The 18,066-nt window shown below is 46.6% G+C and overlaps 1 protein-coding gene across 3 annotated transcripts in view; it reads left to right on the forward strand.

The window, feature by feature from the left end:
* The window catches only part of LOC140202479 (plakophilin-2-like), a 56,696-nt gene that overhangs the window by 22,415 nt on the left and 16,215 nt on the right, over positions 1–18,066 (forward strand). For all 3 annotated transcript variants that reach the window (XM_072267363.1, XM_072267364.1, XM_072267365.1), the window contains exons 5-6: positions 3,084–3,291; positions 5,796–5,967. In XM_072267363.1, coding sequence (XP_072123464.1) covers positions 3,084–3,291; positions 5,796–5,967 — 380 coding nt within the window. The remainder of the gene's footprint in view (positions 1–3,083; positions 3,292–5,795; positions 5,968–18,066) is intronic.

Here is an 18,066-nt window from a genome sequence, read left to right on the forward strand (position 1 = left end):
TTCCTGCTGTGGTAACTACATATATGTGCTGTGTGCTGTTGGTTCTGTGTTTTGTACCTTGGCTCCAGATGAAGGCTGTTTCGTTCAGCTATATTCGTGTAGATGTTTGAATGACAATTAAACTTGAACCTAAATCTACATGGCAGGATTAGCAAATTTGCTGTTGATAGTGAAGCAAGTTACATGAATTATAAAGAGATCTTCATCAGTTAGGGAGTTGGACTAAGGAATGGCAAATGGATTTCAATTTAGATAATCATAAGAGATTATGCAGATGTTGGAAATCCAGAGCAACACACAGAAAATGCTGTTTATTCCCCTCCATAGACGCTGAGTTTGACCGGCATTTTGTGTGTGTTGCTTGCAACTTAAATAAGTGTGAGGTGATGCATTTGGACAATTAGGACCTATACAGTGAATGATGTGAGTTGTGCAATAGAGGGTGCTGGGTGTACAAGTACCCAGTTCACTGAAAATGGGTGCACAAGTAGACAGGGAGATAAAGAAGGTGCTTAGCATGTTGGACTGATCAGTGTGCTGAGTGAGTTTAGGCGTTGGGACATTATGTTGCAATCATTGGTGAGACCACACGTGGAGTACTGTTTACAGGTTAGCCACCCTGTAATGGGAGTGACAATGTCAAACTGGAGAGGGTACAGGAGAGATTTACAAGGAGCTGCCTGGATTGGTGGCTTCAGTAATGGGAGAGGTTGGCCACACGGGATCTTTATTTACTCCAGGAACCTCACAGATGTGTATAAAATTATGAGGGGTATGGATAAGAATGGCAGTCATTGTCTCCTCCAAAACCAGAGGAGACAGGTACAAGATAAGAGGGGAGAGATTTTGAAGAGATCTGACAGGTAACTTCTTTACACACAGGTTTGTGAATGAGCTACTAGAGGAAGTGGTTTAGGCGGGTATAATTGTGACAATTAAGAGACATTTGATATGTACGTGGAGGGGAAGGGCTTGGAGTGTTACAGGAACTGGGATGAGCAGAGAGGATTCTGTGGTCAGCATTGACTGGTTGGGCTGAAGGCCTGATTCTGCACTGTATTACTCTTATGACGTCATGTAGATGGTGCACATTGTGGCCTCCCTGCACCTGTGGCAGAGGAAACATTAAAGATCTGAAGCTCTATTTGTCACATGTAAATTGAAATATAGAGTGAACTGTCTCGTTTGCCTCAAATCATATCAGCGAGGGTTGTGCTGGGCCTCTGGCACCAACATAGCAGAGTGAATGGGCTGCGTTGTCCTGAACGGGGTCTAGCTTCTCCAGAGTTCTCCAGTGTTCTCCCAGGCAGCTGAGTGGTGTTCAGCCATGCTCCTGACTTGTGCCTGCTGGAGAGTCTTTGTGCTGTCAGGAGCTGAGTTACTCATGACAGAGTTCTTGGCCTTTGGGCTATTCTTTGTTCATTTAGAGATGCAGTGTGGAACACGCCCTTTTGGTGCAACGAGCCACACCCCCAGCAACCCACCCATTTAACCCTGGCCTAATCACAGGACAACTTCCAATGACCAGTTAATCTACTAACCATTTCATCTTTGGACTGTGGGAAGAAACTCAAGCAGTTCACAGGAAGAACATTAAAAACTCCTTACAGACAGCATCAGAATTAAACTTCAGACTCTACCCTGAGCTGTAGTAATAGTGTAAATCTCTTACAGAGAGCATCAGAACTGGACTCCTGTCTCTTGACGCCCTGAACTGTAGTAGGGTTCTGTGAACCACTACGGTGCCCAACCACTGTATTGTGGTGGATGGGCTGATCTGTCCTGAATGATGTTAGGCATCTTCAGAGCTGGGAGAGCAGGACTTCCCCAGACAGGTGAATGGTGTTTCGTCTGGTAGATGGTGGAGAGACTTTGGGCTCTCGGGAGATGAGACACACGTGACAGGGTCCTTGCTGCTGCTACACTTGGAGGTCCTGGGTTTCTGGTTTTAAAAGGCAGCAGATTCAAGCACACATGCAGGACTTCTGCAGAAGGATTCAGCCCATTGACTGGTGGTCCTTATAGTAAAATACCCCAACAGAATGAGAGCAAAGTCTTCAGAGTTTTGAAGTCTAATCCTTAAAGTACATGTAGTTGCATTCAACAAGGATGTAATGCAGAGGCTTTATAAGGCTTTGGTCAGACTGCACTTGGAGTATCGTCAGCAGTTTTGGGCTCTTTATCTAAAAGATGTGCAGGCATTGGAGAGGGTCCAGAAGAGGTTAACGAGCGATCCCAGCAATAAAAGGGTTAACGTGTAGAGTGTTTGATGGCTCTCAGCCTGTACTCGCTGGAGTTTAGAAGAATGTGGAGATCACATTGAAGCGTATCGAATATTGAAATGCCAAGATAAGACTGGATGTAGAGAGGATGTTTCCTATAGTGGGGAGGGTAGAACCTCAAAATAGGAGGATGACCCTTTAGAACTGAGATGAGGAGGAATTTCTTCTGCTGGAGCTTGGTGAATCTGTGGAATTCATTACCACTGACGGCTGTGGAGGCCAAGTCATTGGGTATATTTGAAAGTGGAGGTTGGTAGTTTCTTGATTAGTAAGGGCGTGAAAGGTTATGGGGAGAAAATGAGAGAATGGGATTGAAAGGGAAAATAAATCAGCCATGATGGAATGGTGGAGCAGACTCGATGGGCTGAGTGGCCTAATTCTGCTCCTATGCCACATGGTCTTATGCACACTTGCAGGCTGCCCAACACAATCCTCTCTGATGTGATTTGATGCCAAATGATGCATTTCACAGTGTGTTTCAATGTACATGTGACATCCCACAATCAGACACAAGTTCAGATTAGTTAATTCTCACCTCCACTGAGGTGCAGTGGAGTACCTTACTGACGCGAAACTCACTGAGTAAACAGTGTTCATTGTATTGACAAATACAGCAACGAGAGGACAGGGTGCCAGAATTGAACTCTGAACCCCAACGCCCTGTGATGTAACACTGCCTGATGCTCTATCGAGGTGCCCCCAAACTCACATTTGTCTCACTCACCTGCTGCCGGGGAGCTACCTTGTTCGTTCGGTATAGCTGCGGAGTACAGTATCCCATTGTCCACCTCTCTCCCACAGTTATACGAGTTGGATGGAATCGAGAAGCTGGTCGCTCTGCTGAACAGTGAGGACGCGGAGGTTCAGAGAGCCGCGTGTGCGGCCATCCGCAACGGGGTGTTCGAGGAGAACAACAGCAAGATTGAGGTGAAGAAACATAATGGACTGCAGAAGCTGGTGGAGCTACTGGAGCAGAGCAAAGGCATCGAGATCAAGAAACAAGTCACCGGTGAGTCCTGGGACATCGGCTGATCCACCCTCTGACCTCACATGCTGTGAATTTGCAAACTCCATCTTCGGTGGAGAGGGTGGGGGTGATAATTAGCTCCCCAGTTTACTCATCAAATGATGTTCCTGAACTTTCCTTTGGACGTTTAAATTCTTTCCCAGGTGTGAATGAAAGGAGAAGGACGTTAGCCTCTCGAACCTGCTGCACTGTTTGATGAAGCTCTGACTAACTCAGCCCTACCTTGGCCAAGTTGGACAGTAAGGCCCTTCGACCCATGATGTAAATCACTGCACATCACCACTTGCCCAGTGTTCATCTAGAAGATAGAACAGTACAGGCCCTTCAACCCACAGTGTTGTGCTGATCTACATAAACCCTCAATCTAACCCTTCTCTCTCAGACAGGCCAGAACCCTCCATTTTTTCTTTCATCTATGTTCCTATCTACGAGTCTCTTAAATGTCTCTAATGTATCTGTCTCTACCATCGCCCCAGCAATGTGTTCCATACATCCGCCACTGTGTTAAAAAAAAAACTAACTGTAACATTCCCCCCCTATGTTTTCCTCCAATCAACTGAAATGGATGTTCAAAGTACATTTATTATCAAAGTTACGTGTACCATATACAACCTTGAGAATCATCTTCTTGCAGGCAGCCGTAAGGTAGAGAAACACAATAGAATCCACCAAAACCCAGACATCACAAAGACGGTCAAACAGCCAATGTGCGTATAAAGATCAAATAGTGCAAACAATTAAAAAAAGTAAACATAACAGAACATGAACTGCAGAACCCCCAACAGGGATTTCACAGCCGCAGAGCCAGTTAGCGGCGGAGCCGGTCCAGGATCCCAGTGGCTGCAGGCCACAGCCAGTTAGCGACAGAGCCTGTCCAGGGGCCCAATGGATGCAGGCCACAGCCAGTTAGCGGTGGAGTCTGTCCAGGGGCCCAGTGGATGCAGGCCACAGCTGCCGAGCCAGTTCAGCACTGAGGCAAGTAAAGCCTCACAGTAGTGAGCTGACGCTGGTTCATTCTTTGTCCTCGGCCTCGACGCCTTAATCGTTTTAATCTGGCTCGGTGCTTAAATTGGCCAAACGTTGGTTCATTTTTCATCCTCTGCTGTTGGCCATTGCTGCCCAGGAAAAAGATGCTGGTATCATATTAAAGTTTTGAAGAAATGTTATCGACCCAGAACTTTTCTCCCCACACGGCTGAAACCTGACCTGCTGATTATCCACAGCCTTTTCTGTCTCTTTTTACTGCTGTGAAAACCAAAACAAAACTGCAGGTGTTGGAAATCTGAGGTCAGGCAGCATCCATGGAGAGAGAAGCAGAGCTGATGGTTCAAGTTGGAGACTCTTCATCAGAGTTAGGAAAGAGAAAAACATTAGCTTTAGGTAAACACAAGAGATTCTGCAGATACTGGAAATCCAGACACACACACACATACACACACACACACACACACACACACACACACACACCCCCCCCCCAGAGAAACTCAGCTGGTCAGGCAGCATCTGTGGAGAGGAATAAACAGTCAATGTTTCTCGTCGAGACCCTTCTTCAGGACTGGACAGGAAGGGAGAAGATGCCAGAATAAAAAGCTGTTTTTTCAGTGACCCAGACTGAGTTGCTTTCTGTTCTTTTTGATTCCGCTTAAGGATGTTTCAATTGAAGGGTCTTTAGCTCTTTCTCTCTCCACAAATGTTGCTTGATCTGCTGGGTTTTTGATTTATTTATTTATTGAGATAGAGTGTGGAACAAGCTCTACCAGCTCTCCAAGCCATACCGCCCAGCAACCCCCAATTGAACACTAGCCCAACCATGACACGATCTAGACTGACCAATCGATTAACCTATTAACTGCTACATCTCTGGACTGTAGGAGGAAACCGATGTGCCCATGCAGATGACATTGGAATTGAACTCCAAACTCTGACACTCTGGGCTGTAATGGTATCATGATAACCACTGCCTGGGCTAGAGAGCATGACATCAGGACAGGCTGAGTGAGCTGGGGCTGTTCTCTTTGGAGTGGAGGAGGATGAGAGATGTCTTGATAGAGGTGTACAAGATGATAAGAGGCATAGATTGAATGGGCAGCCAGGGACTTTTTCCCAGGCTGAAAACGGATAATACCAGGGGGCATGATTTTAAGGTAATTGGAAGATGGTATAGTGGAGGGGGTGGCAGTGTCAGAGATAGGTTTTCTTACTCAGAGAGTGGTAGGTGCAAGGAACATGCTCTCAGGGGTGGTGATAGAGGCAGATACACTGGGACATTTAAGAGATTCTTAGAGAGGCATATGGATGACAGTAAAGACGGAGGGTGGGAGGGAAGGGTTAAATTGATGATGGAGTAGGTTTCCATAGGTTGGCTCCGCATTGTGGGCCGAAGGGCCTGTTCTGTGCTGTAATGTTTTATGCCCTTGTGTTGGTAAATTCCTCTCCTTTTCTCACTGTCTGATGGCTTTGTCCTCTTGCTGTTGGCCTGCCTTCAGGTTTAATGTGGAATCTGTCTTCGAGTGAGGAGCTGAAGGATGAGCTGATCGAAAAGGCCCTGCACCCACTGACAGCAACCATCATCGTCCCATATGCTGGCTGGCCTGACTGCGATGTTAAAAACATCGATACGGATCCCGATATCTTCTACAACACCACCGGCTGCTTGAGGTGAGCTGCTTTTGTAGTTCCTCTGTTCTGGTTAAGTCATCCCAAAGCCAGTTCAGTGAGCCCAGCTCGAGAGAGCAGCGCGGTACCCAGTAAGTGAGTGAGGTTCCGAGGGCTCTAGGAGTTTGGGTGCCTCAATCACAAAACGTTAGCAGGCAGGACTGTGTGTCCCACTCCCGTCAGGGAGGAGGCTACACAGCATCCACACCAGGAGCTCCAGACTCAAAAACAGTTACTTTCCCCAAACAGTGAGGCTAAAAAACACCTCCATCCACTAGCCCACCCTTCCACACCCCGACTACCACTACTTTATCATTACCTGTTACAGTCACCTTATGTGCAGACACTCCTGTGCCTAGAGTCACTTTATGGACACACAATCTATCTATGTATCAGAATCTGGTGTATTATTACTGGCATGTGACGTGAAATTTGATAACAATCTAGCTATCTTAAGCATTTATATTTATTGTGTTTTTTAAAATTATTATTGTTTTCTTTATCTTATTGTGAATTTTTTGTGCTGCATCGGATCTGGAGTAACATATACTTAGTTTTCCTTTACACTTGAGTACTGGAAATGACATTAGAAATATATAAAATTTCAGAGATAACAAATTAACCAATAATATAGTCAGATTCAACCTGCTACTGAAAACTAAGAATTTTCTAGAAGAATACAAAAGCAACTGTACTGTAATTACTGGTCAATTTGCAGAACAATTCCGTGTATATTGGTGATTATATAAAAGAAAGCAAAGAAAATTGTCATATTACTACACAAGCAAGCAGAGGAAAGTTCAACTACATGAAAAGTACAAGGAAAATAATAATTCTACATCCCAATCCAACATTGCATAGGGGCTGGGGCAAGAACAAGGTAGTTACGTTCCAGTTGTAGAGAGCGTTGGTGAGGCCACATCTGAAGCAGGAACAGGGTAGGTGTGTTCTGGTTGTACAGAGTGTTGGTGAGGCCACATCTGGAGCAGGAACAGGGTAGGTGTGTTCTGGTTGTACAGAGTGTTGGTGAGGCCACATCTGAAGCAGGAACAGGGTAGTTGTGTTCTGGTTGTACAGAGCGTTGGTGAGGCCACATCTGGAGCAAGAACAGGGTAGTTGTGTTCTGGTTGTACAGAGTGTTGGTGAGGCCACATCTGAAATACTGGGCAACACACATAAAACGCTGGAGGAACTCTGCAAGCCAGGCAGCATCTATGGAAAAGAATAAACAGTTGACGCTTCAGGCTGAGACCCTTCATCAGGACTGGGAATAAAAGATGAGAAGTCAGAGTAAGAAGATCGACATGTCAGTCCATAGCCCCCTCTACTGCCATGCTGAGGTCACACTGAGGTTGGAGAAGCAACACCTTATATTCTGTCTGAGTAGCCTCCAACCTGATGGCATGAACATTGACTTCTCTAACTTCCAGTAATTGCTCAGTAATTCTGCTAGTTTACTCTTTTCCATAGACGTTGTCTGACCTGCGTTACCTGGGTAAATGGTAGGAAGTTTTCACTGCAGGGATCTTGGAGTATAAATCCATGGGCTGCTCAAAGTTGCCCCGCAAGTTGACAGGGTGGTGAAGAGGGCATATGGTGTGTCGGCCTTCATTAGCCGGGGGATTGAGTTCAAGAGCCACGAGGTAGTGTTGCAGCTCTATAAAACTCTGGTTAGACCACACGTGGAGTATTGCGTTCAGTTCTGGACTCCTCATTATAGGGAGGATATGGAAGCTTTAGAGAGGGTGCAGAGGAGATTTACCAGAATATTGCCTGGATTAGAGAGCACGTCTTATGAGGATAGATTAAGTGAGGTAGGGCTTTTTTCTTTGCAGTGAAGGAGGATGAGAGATGACTTTGTAGAGGTGTACAAGATGGTAAGAAGCATAGATTGAGTGGACAGCCAGAGGTTTTTTCCCAGGATGGAAATGGCTAATACGAGGATGAGTAACTATAAGGTGATTGGAGAGGAGTGTAGGGGTATGGTGGGTGTCAGACCGAAGCTTTTGTTAAACAAAGAGTTGTGGGTGTGTGGAACACCCTGCCAGGAGTGGTTGTGGAGGCAGAAACATTGGTATATTTAAGAAACTCTTAGGCACGTGGATGATAGAAAAAAGGTGGGGGGGGGGAATGGATGAGGGAGGAAAGGGTTGGATTGATGTTAGAGAAGTTAAAATGTCATTGCAACATTGTGGGCCAAAGACCCTGTCCTGTGCAGTGTTGTTCTGTGTCCTAGAGGGGAAGAAGCTGGACAGAATTTTACACACAGTCACTGTTATGATGGCAGACACACCCTGCACAGCAAACTCCCACAAACATCCTGGTGGTAACGATCAGGTTTCTTTAGAAAGGCACAGATAGGGTGAATGTACTCCATCTTTTCCCTGGAGTCGGAGAATCAAGAACTAGAGGGAATAGTTGAAGGTGAGAAGGGAAAGATTTAAGAGGAGCTTGAATACTTTGCTGTAGTATTCTACGTTCTAACCTTTTTTTTCAGGGTGATATCTATGTGGAACGAGCTGCCAGAGGAAGTTGTTGAGGCAGGTACAGTAACAACTTTTAAATGACAGGTACATAGACAGGAAAGGTTTAAGTGTTTATGGGTCAAGTGCTGGCAAATGAGACTACCTTGGATGGGGCGTCTGGATCAGCAGGGACAGTTGGGCCGAAGGGCCTGATCCTGTGCTCTATGACTCTATAGCTACAGTCTGACTGTACACAGACCGCAGATGGGATCCCGCTGCTGCTCAGGATAACAGCGGCAAGTATTATGCCTCTGTCTCAGTCAATCCGGAGAGCTCCAGTAGAGATCTGGGGTCTGTTGTCCCCGGTGACTAATCTCAACTCTCAGCTTCAGGAACAGCACAATACCTTCAGGCAAACATACTTCCTCGGTTATACCTGGGGGACAGGGCGTATATCAGTGCACATCAGCACGCACTGACACAGTTCATCTGTCTGCTCAGTGAAGCGTGAAGTTGTTAATGACCTCACTCTGGGTGAGTGTTGTTTTTGGCTTGTGGCATTTCCATGGAGAGTTGGGATGGACCGAACGTAGAATACTACAGCAGAGTACAGGCCCTTCGGCCCATGATGTGTTACTGACCCTTTAATCTATTCTCAAAGTCAATCCAACCCATCCCTCCTACACAGCCCCGTCCCCATTCTTCTATCGTCCATGTGCCTATCTAAGAGTATTTTAACTGTCCCTAATGTATCTGCCTCCACTACCATCTCTTGTAGCGTGTTCCACACACTTACCACTCTCCGTGTAAATAAATAAATAATTTTTGACATTCTTCCCCCCCCCCACACACACACACACGCACACACACACACACTTTCCTCCTATCACCTTAAAATCATGTTCCTTGGTATTATCCATTTCCACCCTGGGGAAATGACTCTAGTTGTCCACTCTATCTGTGTCTCTTATCGTCTTGTACACCTCTGTCACGTCATCTCTCATCCTCCTTCACACTTTCAAAGAATAATGTTCTATCTCACTCAGCCTATCCTCTTTCTGAGGTCCTGTGTCACCAGCACAGGAACTGATATGTAGTTCATTGTGGTGGGCAGACATACCCAGGCTAGGAATGCCATGAAGTTTAGCTCTTTACAGCACACTGCATTACAAACATGACATAAACTTAAATTAACATCAATTACACTAGCATGATAAAAGTAAACCTAACGATATGAGTGCAAGCTGAGAGGGAACAAGAAAGGAATTCAGTCTGAGGTAGTGTTAGGGTTTTTCAGATGGGTTCGGGGTTCACTGGGGTGTTAGGTTAATGTAGTGGTTAGCACATTTACAGTACCGGTGACCCAGGTTCAATTCCCACTGTAAGGAGTTTGTGCGTTCTCCCAGTCAACTGCGTGGGTTTCCTCCGGATGCTCCAGTTTCCTCCCACAGTCCAAAGGCGTACCTGTTCATGGGTTAATTGGCCATTGTAAGTTGTCCCATGATTAGGCTAGGGCTAAGTCCGGGATTACTGTGCAGCACCGCTCGAAGGGTGGGAAGGGCTTGTTCCACATTGTATCTCAATAAATTAAAAACCTAATGGTAGTGGGGAAGCTGGTGTTGAGCCTTGACGTGTGGGTCTTCAGGATTCTAGTACTATAGGTGGGCTCGAGGTTGATGAGAGTTTTGCCTGAACTAAGACTTGCAAGCTGTGGGCTCAAGTGGATTTGGAGGAGGAGGGCGGCACAAGGTGCACAAACTTTCTGGAGTTCTTTGAGGATATAACAAGTGCAGTGGATAGAGGGGAACAGATGGACGTTATTTACTTGGATTTCTAGAAGGCATTTGATAAGGTGCCACATAGAAGACTTATCCATAAGATAAGGATGCACAGGGTTGGGGGTGATGTATTTTAGCATGGATACAGAGTGGTTAACTAATAGAAAGCAGAGAGCTTGGATACATGGGTGTTACTCTGGCTGGCAATCAGTGGTGAGTGGTGGGCCGCAGGGGTCAGTGCTGGGCTCACAACTGTTCTTGATATACATTAACGATCTGGAAGAGGGAACCGAGTGTAGTGTATCTAAGTTTGCTGATGATACTAAATTGAGTGGGAAAGCAAATTGTGCAGAAGATACAGAGAGTCTGCAGAGAGATATAGATAGGTTAAATGAGTGGGCAAGGGTCTGGCAGATGGACTACAATGCTGGTAAATGCGAGGTCATCCACTTTAGAAGGAAAATGAAAGAGCAGATTATTATTTACATGGTAAAAAATTGCAGCATGCTGCTGTGCAGAGGGACTTGGGAGTGCTTGTGCATGAGTCGCAAAAGGTTGGTTTGCAGGTGCAGCAGACTATCAAGAAGGCAAATGGAATGTTGGCCTTCATTGCTAGAGGGATTGAATTCAAGAGCAGGGAGGTTATGCTCCAACTGCACAGGGTACTGGTGAGGCTGCACCTGGAGTACTGTGTGCAGTTCTGGTCTCCTTACTTGAGGAAGGATATACTGGCTTTGGAGGCAGTGCAGAGGAGGTTCACCAGGTTGATTCCAGAGACGAGGGGGTTAGACTATGGGGAGAGATTGAGTTGCCTGTGACTGTGCTCGCTGGAATTCAGAAGAATGAGAGGAGATATTATAGAAGCATATAAAATTATGAAAGGGATAGATAAGATAGTGGTAGGAAAGTTGTTTCCACTGGTAGGTGAGAACAGAACAAGGGGACATAGCCTCAAGACTGGGGGGAGTAGATTTAGGATGGAGATGAGGAGGTCCTGCTTTTTCCAGAGAGTGATGAGTCTGTGGAATTCTCTGCCCAATGAAGCAGTGGAGGCCCTCAGTAAATATAACTAAGACAAGGTTAGATAGATTTTTGCACAGTAGGGGAATTAAGGGTTATGGGGAAAGGGCAGACAGGTGGAGATGAGTCCATGGCCAGACCAGCCATGATCTTATTAAATGGCAGAGCAGGCTCGACGGGCCAGACGGCCGACTCCTGCTCCTATTTCTTATGTTCTTGTGAGGGCTAGCACTGGTATAATGGGCTGAATGTCAGCTTCTGTTCGAAGACTCGAGGACTTTATTCCCTGGAGCGTAGGAGACTGAGAAGAGGTTTGATAGAGATAGTGGGAGGACAGAGGGGAGGACGTACAGACTCCCTACAGATGATGCTGGAATTGAACTCCAAGCTCCAACGCCGGAGGAACGTTGTTTCGTTTGGTTGTGTACGTGTACAGTCAGATGACAATAAACTTTAACTTGAACTTGTAACCTGAGGGGAAAGTTCTTCATTCAGTGGGTTTTGTGAGTGTTGAACTAGCTGCCAAAGACCCCTCCACCCCGTTAGGCACAACCCTCACAGCTCCTTGTAACCTGAGTTCAATCCTGACCTCGGGTGCTGTCTGTGTGGGATTTGCATGTTCTCCTGTGGACAGGCGGGTTTCCCCGGTTTCCTCGCTCATGTGGGTCAGTGGGGGCATGATCCACTCTAACTTGTCCCTGGTGTGTACATAATCCTCATACGTGGGAGAACAGTAGAATCTCAGCGAGCCGGTGGGAATACCAGAGTGCACATGATTTAGGTGAGAGGAGAGTTTATTGTCATTCATCTGAATACAGCGAAACGAAACAACCTTTCTGTCAGACCAAGGTGTAAAGCACAGTACGTATATCATGCACCACCACATAAAGTAATATTAACAGATAAAAAATGTTCTCTAGGTGTACAAGTTGACATAAAGTGCATGTACGACATTGTTCAATACAACAGTATAATGCTGTTGTCAATAACGTGTATTGGATGGTAGCAGAGTGTTCGGAGCTCCCACACCCTGGGGGAAGAGGCTGACACCCACTCCAACAGTCTTTGTTCTTATACTGTACTGCGGTACCTTCTGCCTGACGGTAAGAGATCAGAGATCGTGTGTCCGACAGAGTGATCAGCAGCACTGGGGCTCCACAGGGGACTGTCTTGTCTCCATTTCTCTTCACCATTTACACCTCGGACTTCAACTACTGCACAGAGTCTTGTCATCTTCAGAAGTTTTCGGATGACTCTGCCATAGTTGGATGCATCAGCAAGGGAGATGAGGCTGAGTACAGGGCTACGGTAGGAAACTTTGTCACATGGTGTGAGCAGAATTATCTGCAGCTTAATGTGAAAAAGACTAAGGGGCTGGTGGTAGACCTGAGGAGAGCTAAGGTACCGGTGACCCCTGTTTCCATCCAGGGGGGTCAGCGTGGACATGGTGGAGGATTACAAATACCTGGGGATACGAATTGACAATAAACTGGACTGGTTAAAGAACACTGAGGCTGTCTACAAGAAGGGTCAGAGCCGTCTCTATTTCGTGAGGAGACTGAGGTCCTTTAACATCTGCTGAACGATGCTGAGAATGTTATACGAGTCTGTGGTGGCCAGTGCTATCATGTTTGCTGTTGTGTGCTGGGGCAGCAGGCTGAGGGTCAGCAGACACCAACAGAGTCAACAAACTCATTCGTAAGGCCAGTGATGTTGTGGGGATTGAACCGGACTCTCTCACGGTGGTGTCTGAAAAGAGGATGCTGTCCAAGTTGCATGCCATCTTGGTCAATGTCTCCCATCCACTACATAATGTACTGGTTGGGCACAGGAGTACATTCAGCCAGAGACTCATTCCACTGAGATGCAACACAGAGCGTCATAGGAAGTCATTCCTGCCTGTGGCCATCAAACTTTACAACTCCTCCCTGGGAGGGTCAGACACTCTGAGCCAATAGGCTGGTCCTGGACTTATTTCCTGGCATAATATACATATTACTATTTAACTATTTAAGGTTTTATTACTACTTAATTATTTATGGTGCGACTGTAATGAAAACCAATTTCCTCCGGGATCAATAAAGTATGACTATGACAATGGGAGGGGTCATTGACAAGTTGAAGTTCAGGGGAGTTGTGTGGGGCAGCTGTTTTACACAGAAGAGTGCTGGGTTGCCCAGCCAGGGGTGGTGGTGGAGGCAGATATGATAGGGGTAGTGAAGAGTTTCTTTGGCATATGAGCGGGAGAAAAACAGATGGAGACGGATGTTGCATAGGGAGAAGGGATTAATTTAGTTGGGCTTTTGATCACTAATTTAATTGGTTTGGCACAACATTCTGGGCCGAAACCCTGTTCCTGTGCTGTACTGTTCTACGTTTTATGGATGTGTTGACGGGTGTGGGGGAAAATAGGCTCCAGGGCATATTAGTAGGAGATGAGAGCTAGCATAGTTTCAATGGGCCAAATGTTGTCCTCTTTTCCCCTCTATGCTCTTGTTATGATGATCATGTCTGCTAAACCATTCTGAGGAAAATCTCCCTGGTTTCAGGGATGTTACAGGGACTGGAAGCCCTGAGTTATATGGAAATATTGAATAGGTTAGGACTTTATTCCTTGGAATGTATAAGATTGAGGGGAGATTTGATAAAGGTGTACAAAATTATGAGCAGTACAGATAGATAATTGCAAGCAGACTTTCTCCACTGAGGTTGTGTGGGGCTATAACTAGAAGTCATGGGTTAAGGGCGAAAGGTGAAAAGTTTAAGGGGAACACAAGGGGAAACTTCTTCACTGAGAGGGGTGTGAGAGTGTGGAATGAGCTGCCAGCACAAGTTGTATATGCGAGCTCGATTTCATCATTTAAGGGAAGTTTGGATAGGTACGTGGACGGTAGGGGTATGAAGGGCGATGATCCTGTTGCAGGTCAATCGGAGTAGACCGTTCAAAAGGTTCAGCATAGAGTAGATGGGCCAAAGGGGCTGTTTCTGTGCTGTACTTTTTTATTACTCTGAGGAGAGGTGAGTTTACTAAATCTTCTTAGTTATAAACCTAGTCAGCAAGGTAAATTTCTCATAGACATGACACACTCACTCCCATGGTGATCTTTGCTAGTTTAACAATTAATTAGTGAGTTATGTTTCCTCATTCCAATTGTTAGAGTTGGATTCCAGCTAACACTTTCTATTGAAGATTCCCTGAGTGAGGTGAGGTGAAGTGTGCATCCACCCTGCCCTTGCCCTCCATCACAGTTCCCAGGCCCGGTTGAGCGTGCTCTCCATTCATGCTGGTCGGGTCACTGTTTATAGGGCTTCCCTGAAGTATTTGAGTAGAGCTACTGGCATCTACCTGACAGTGTGAAACATTGCCCAGGTGTGTACAGTCCACAAGAAGCAGGGCAGGGCCACCCAATCCCAATCCCATTCCAACACGTCCATCCATGGCCTCCTGTACAGCCACGATGAGACAACTCTCAGACTGGAGGAGCCAACAACTCTTATTCCTTCTGGGTAGCCTCCAGCTTGACAGGATGAACATTGATTTTCAGTAATTTCTCCTCCCTCCCCCCTCTCTTTTTCAATTCCCCATTCTGGTTCTGCTCTTCACTCTTCTCAACTGTCCTTCACTTGCCTCTGATTCGCCTCCTCTTTCCCTTTCTCCCATGGTCCACTCTCCTCTCCGATCAGATTCCTCCTCCTTCAGCCCTTTATTACCCATCACTTCCCAGCTTATTTCAGCCCCCTTTCCACCCCAACTCAACCATCTTTCCCCTCATCTGCTCTCACCTGACACCTGCCAGCTTGTACTCCTTCCACTATCCCCACCTTATTCTGGATTCTTCCTCCCTCCTTTCCAGTCCTAAAGACAGGTCTTGGCCTAAAGTGTCGACTGTCTGTTCCTCTCCATAGATGCCGTCTGACCTGAGTTCCTCCAGCAGTTTGGGTGTGTTGGCTCAAATGGAACCTGACCAATTGCCACCCCACGTGTCCACCCCTGACCATCAGGGAAGTGGTAGTAGGGATCATCCTCCGACCGGCAACAAGCTGCTCACAGAAGCTCAGTTTGGGTCGGGCCAAAGTCACTCAGCTCCCGACCGCACTACAGGCCTGGACAAAGGAGCTGAACTCCATGGGTAAAGTAAGACATACTGCCCGTTACATCAAGGCGCCATTTGATTGGCTGCAGCATCAAGACTTGTGGCTAGTGTAGTGTAGCAGCTAGTGTGATGCTTTACAGCGCCAGCGATTGGTGTTCATTTCCCACTGCTGTTTGTAAGGAGTTTGTACGTTCTCCTTATGACTCCATGAGTTTCCACCAGTTTCCTCCCTTGGTCCAAAGATGGACAGGTGAGGGTTAGTGAGTTGTGAGTGTGCAGTGTTGGTGCCGGAGGCATGGCAACGCCTGGGCTGCTCTCAGCAGGTCCTTGGACTGTGTTGCTCATTGACACAAATGATGTATTTCACTGAGAGTCCTGATGAAGGGTCTCGGCCTGAATCGACAACTGTACTCTTTTCTATAGATGCTGCCTGGCCTGCTGAGTTCCTCCAGCACTTTGTGTGTGTTACACAGTATGTTTTGAAGTACATGTGACATACAAAGCTAACCTTTGTAAAAACTAAAGGAGCCCTGGCTAAGTTGGAGAGAGTGGGGAAACACTTGTCTGGTTGGAATCCTAAAGGGAGACGCTTGGGTTTTGAGGCCAATTGCCTCGTACACTGGACGCCTCTGTAGAGGTTCTTCAGGGCAGTACCTAGAGCCCACCATTGTCAGCTGCTTCATCAGTGACTCTGCTTCAGCTGTATGGTCAGACAAGGAAATGTTCGCTGAGGACTGATCAGTTTTCCACAACATTCCCAACTCTTCGGATAATGATCCAGTCCTCATTCATATACAGCAACGCTGGACAATATCCCTCATCCCTCCCTACTGATCCAGCCCTCATTCAGATACAGCAACGCCGGACAATATCCCTCATCCCTCCTCACTAATCCAGTCCTCATTCAGATACAGCAACGCTGGACAATATCCCTCATCCCTCCCTACTGATCCAGCCCTCATTCAGATACAGCAACGCCGGACAATATCCCTCATCCCTCCTCACTAATTCAGCCCTCATTCAGATACAGCAACGCTGGACAATATCCCTCATCCCTCCCTACTGATCCAGCCCTCATTCAGATACAGCAACGCCGGACAATATCCCTCATCCCTCCCTACTAATCCAGTCCTCATTCAGATACAGCAACGCTGGACAATATCCCTCATCCCTCCTCACTAATCCAGCCCTCATTCAGATACAGCAACGCCGGACAATATCCCTCATCCCTCCTCACTAATCCAGTCCTCATTCAGATACAGCAACGCTGGACAATATCCCTCATCCCTCCCTACTAATCCAGTCCTCATTCAGATACAGCAACGCCGGACAATATCCCTCATCCCTCCCCACTAATCCAGTCCTCATTCAGATACAGCAACGCCGGACAATATCACTTATCCCTCCTCACTACTCACTAATCCAGTCCTCACTCAGATACAGCAATGCCAGACAATATCCCTCATCCCTCCCCACTAATCTCCCTCCCGACTCTTATCCCTACAAATACTCAAAGTGCTACACCTGCCCATTTATCTCCTTCCTCACCTCCATTCAGGGCCACAAACAGTCCTTCCAGGTGAGACAACACTTCACCTGCAAATTTATTGAGGTCATCTGTTGTATCCCGTGCTCCCAACGCAGCCTCCTCTGTATCGGTGAGACCCGACATAGATTGGGACCTCCACTCTGTCCGCAAAACCTGGGATTTCCTGTTGGCCAACCATTTTCATTCCAGTTCCCATTTCTGTTCCTACAAAGTCCGTTCAGAGACTGGCAATGCCCAAGCGCTGTCCCATATCTCTAAGGCTCGAGTCAGGAGTGTGATGGGATATTCTTCACCTGCCTGGAAAGTGTGCAGAGGGGATTTACAAAGATTTGTGGAGCACTTCCACTCCATCCAGAAAAAGCAGAATTTGCCAGTGGCCCAGTATTTAAATTTCTATCCCCATCCCCACATGTCGGTCCGTGGCCACCTCTCTGACATGATGAGGCCACGCTCAGGGTGGAGGAGCAACACCTCATATTCCATCTGGGTAGCCTCCAGACTGGTAGCATTAACATCGATGAACAACGATAGCCGTCCCCACCATTGATCACGTCTGCAGAGGACGCTACCACAAGACTAGCAGCATCTATTGTCAAGGATTCCCTCCATTCAGACACGCCTCTACTCGCTGCCACCGTCAGGAAGGAGGTACAGGAGACTCAGGACCCACATTGTGAAGAAAAAGAATTTCAGGATGTATATTGTATACACCTCTCTGATATTAACTGCGCCTATTGAAACATCACCAGGTTCAGGAACAGTTATTAGCCCTCATCGATCAGGCTCTTGAACGAAAAGGGGAAACTTCCTCACTGAACTGTTCCCACAACCTATAGTCTCGTGTTCAAAGGCTCTACAGTTCATGTTCTTGATAGTTATTCACTTATTTATTTATTAATCTTTTTTATGTATTTGCAGTTTGTTTTCTTTTGCACGTTGGTTTTTTGTCCATCTTTGTGTGCAAGTTTTTCATTAACCCGATGCATTTCTTTGTTCTACTGTGAATGCCTGCAAGAAAATGAATCTCAGGGTCAAATACGGTGGTATACATGTAGCCTCCTGGTAAGCCTCAGGCTCGCTCAGCTTGCTTTCGTCTAGGGGGAGCAGTCTTCGGCCCCGACAAACTGGGTAATCAAGTTTGTGTGGATGTTGCGTGATGTACCCCACCCGCCAAATAACAGACAGTACACCATATG

Source organism: Mobula birostris, chromosome 9 (assembly GCF_030028105.1).
Source record: "Mobula birostris isolate sMobBir1 chromosome 9, sMobBir1.hap1, whole genome shotgun sequence".
NCBI classification, from domain to species: Eukaryota; Metazoa; Chordata; class Chondrichthyes; order Myliobatiformes; family Myliobatidae; genus Mobula; species Mobula birostris.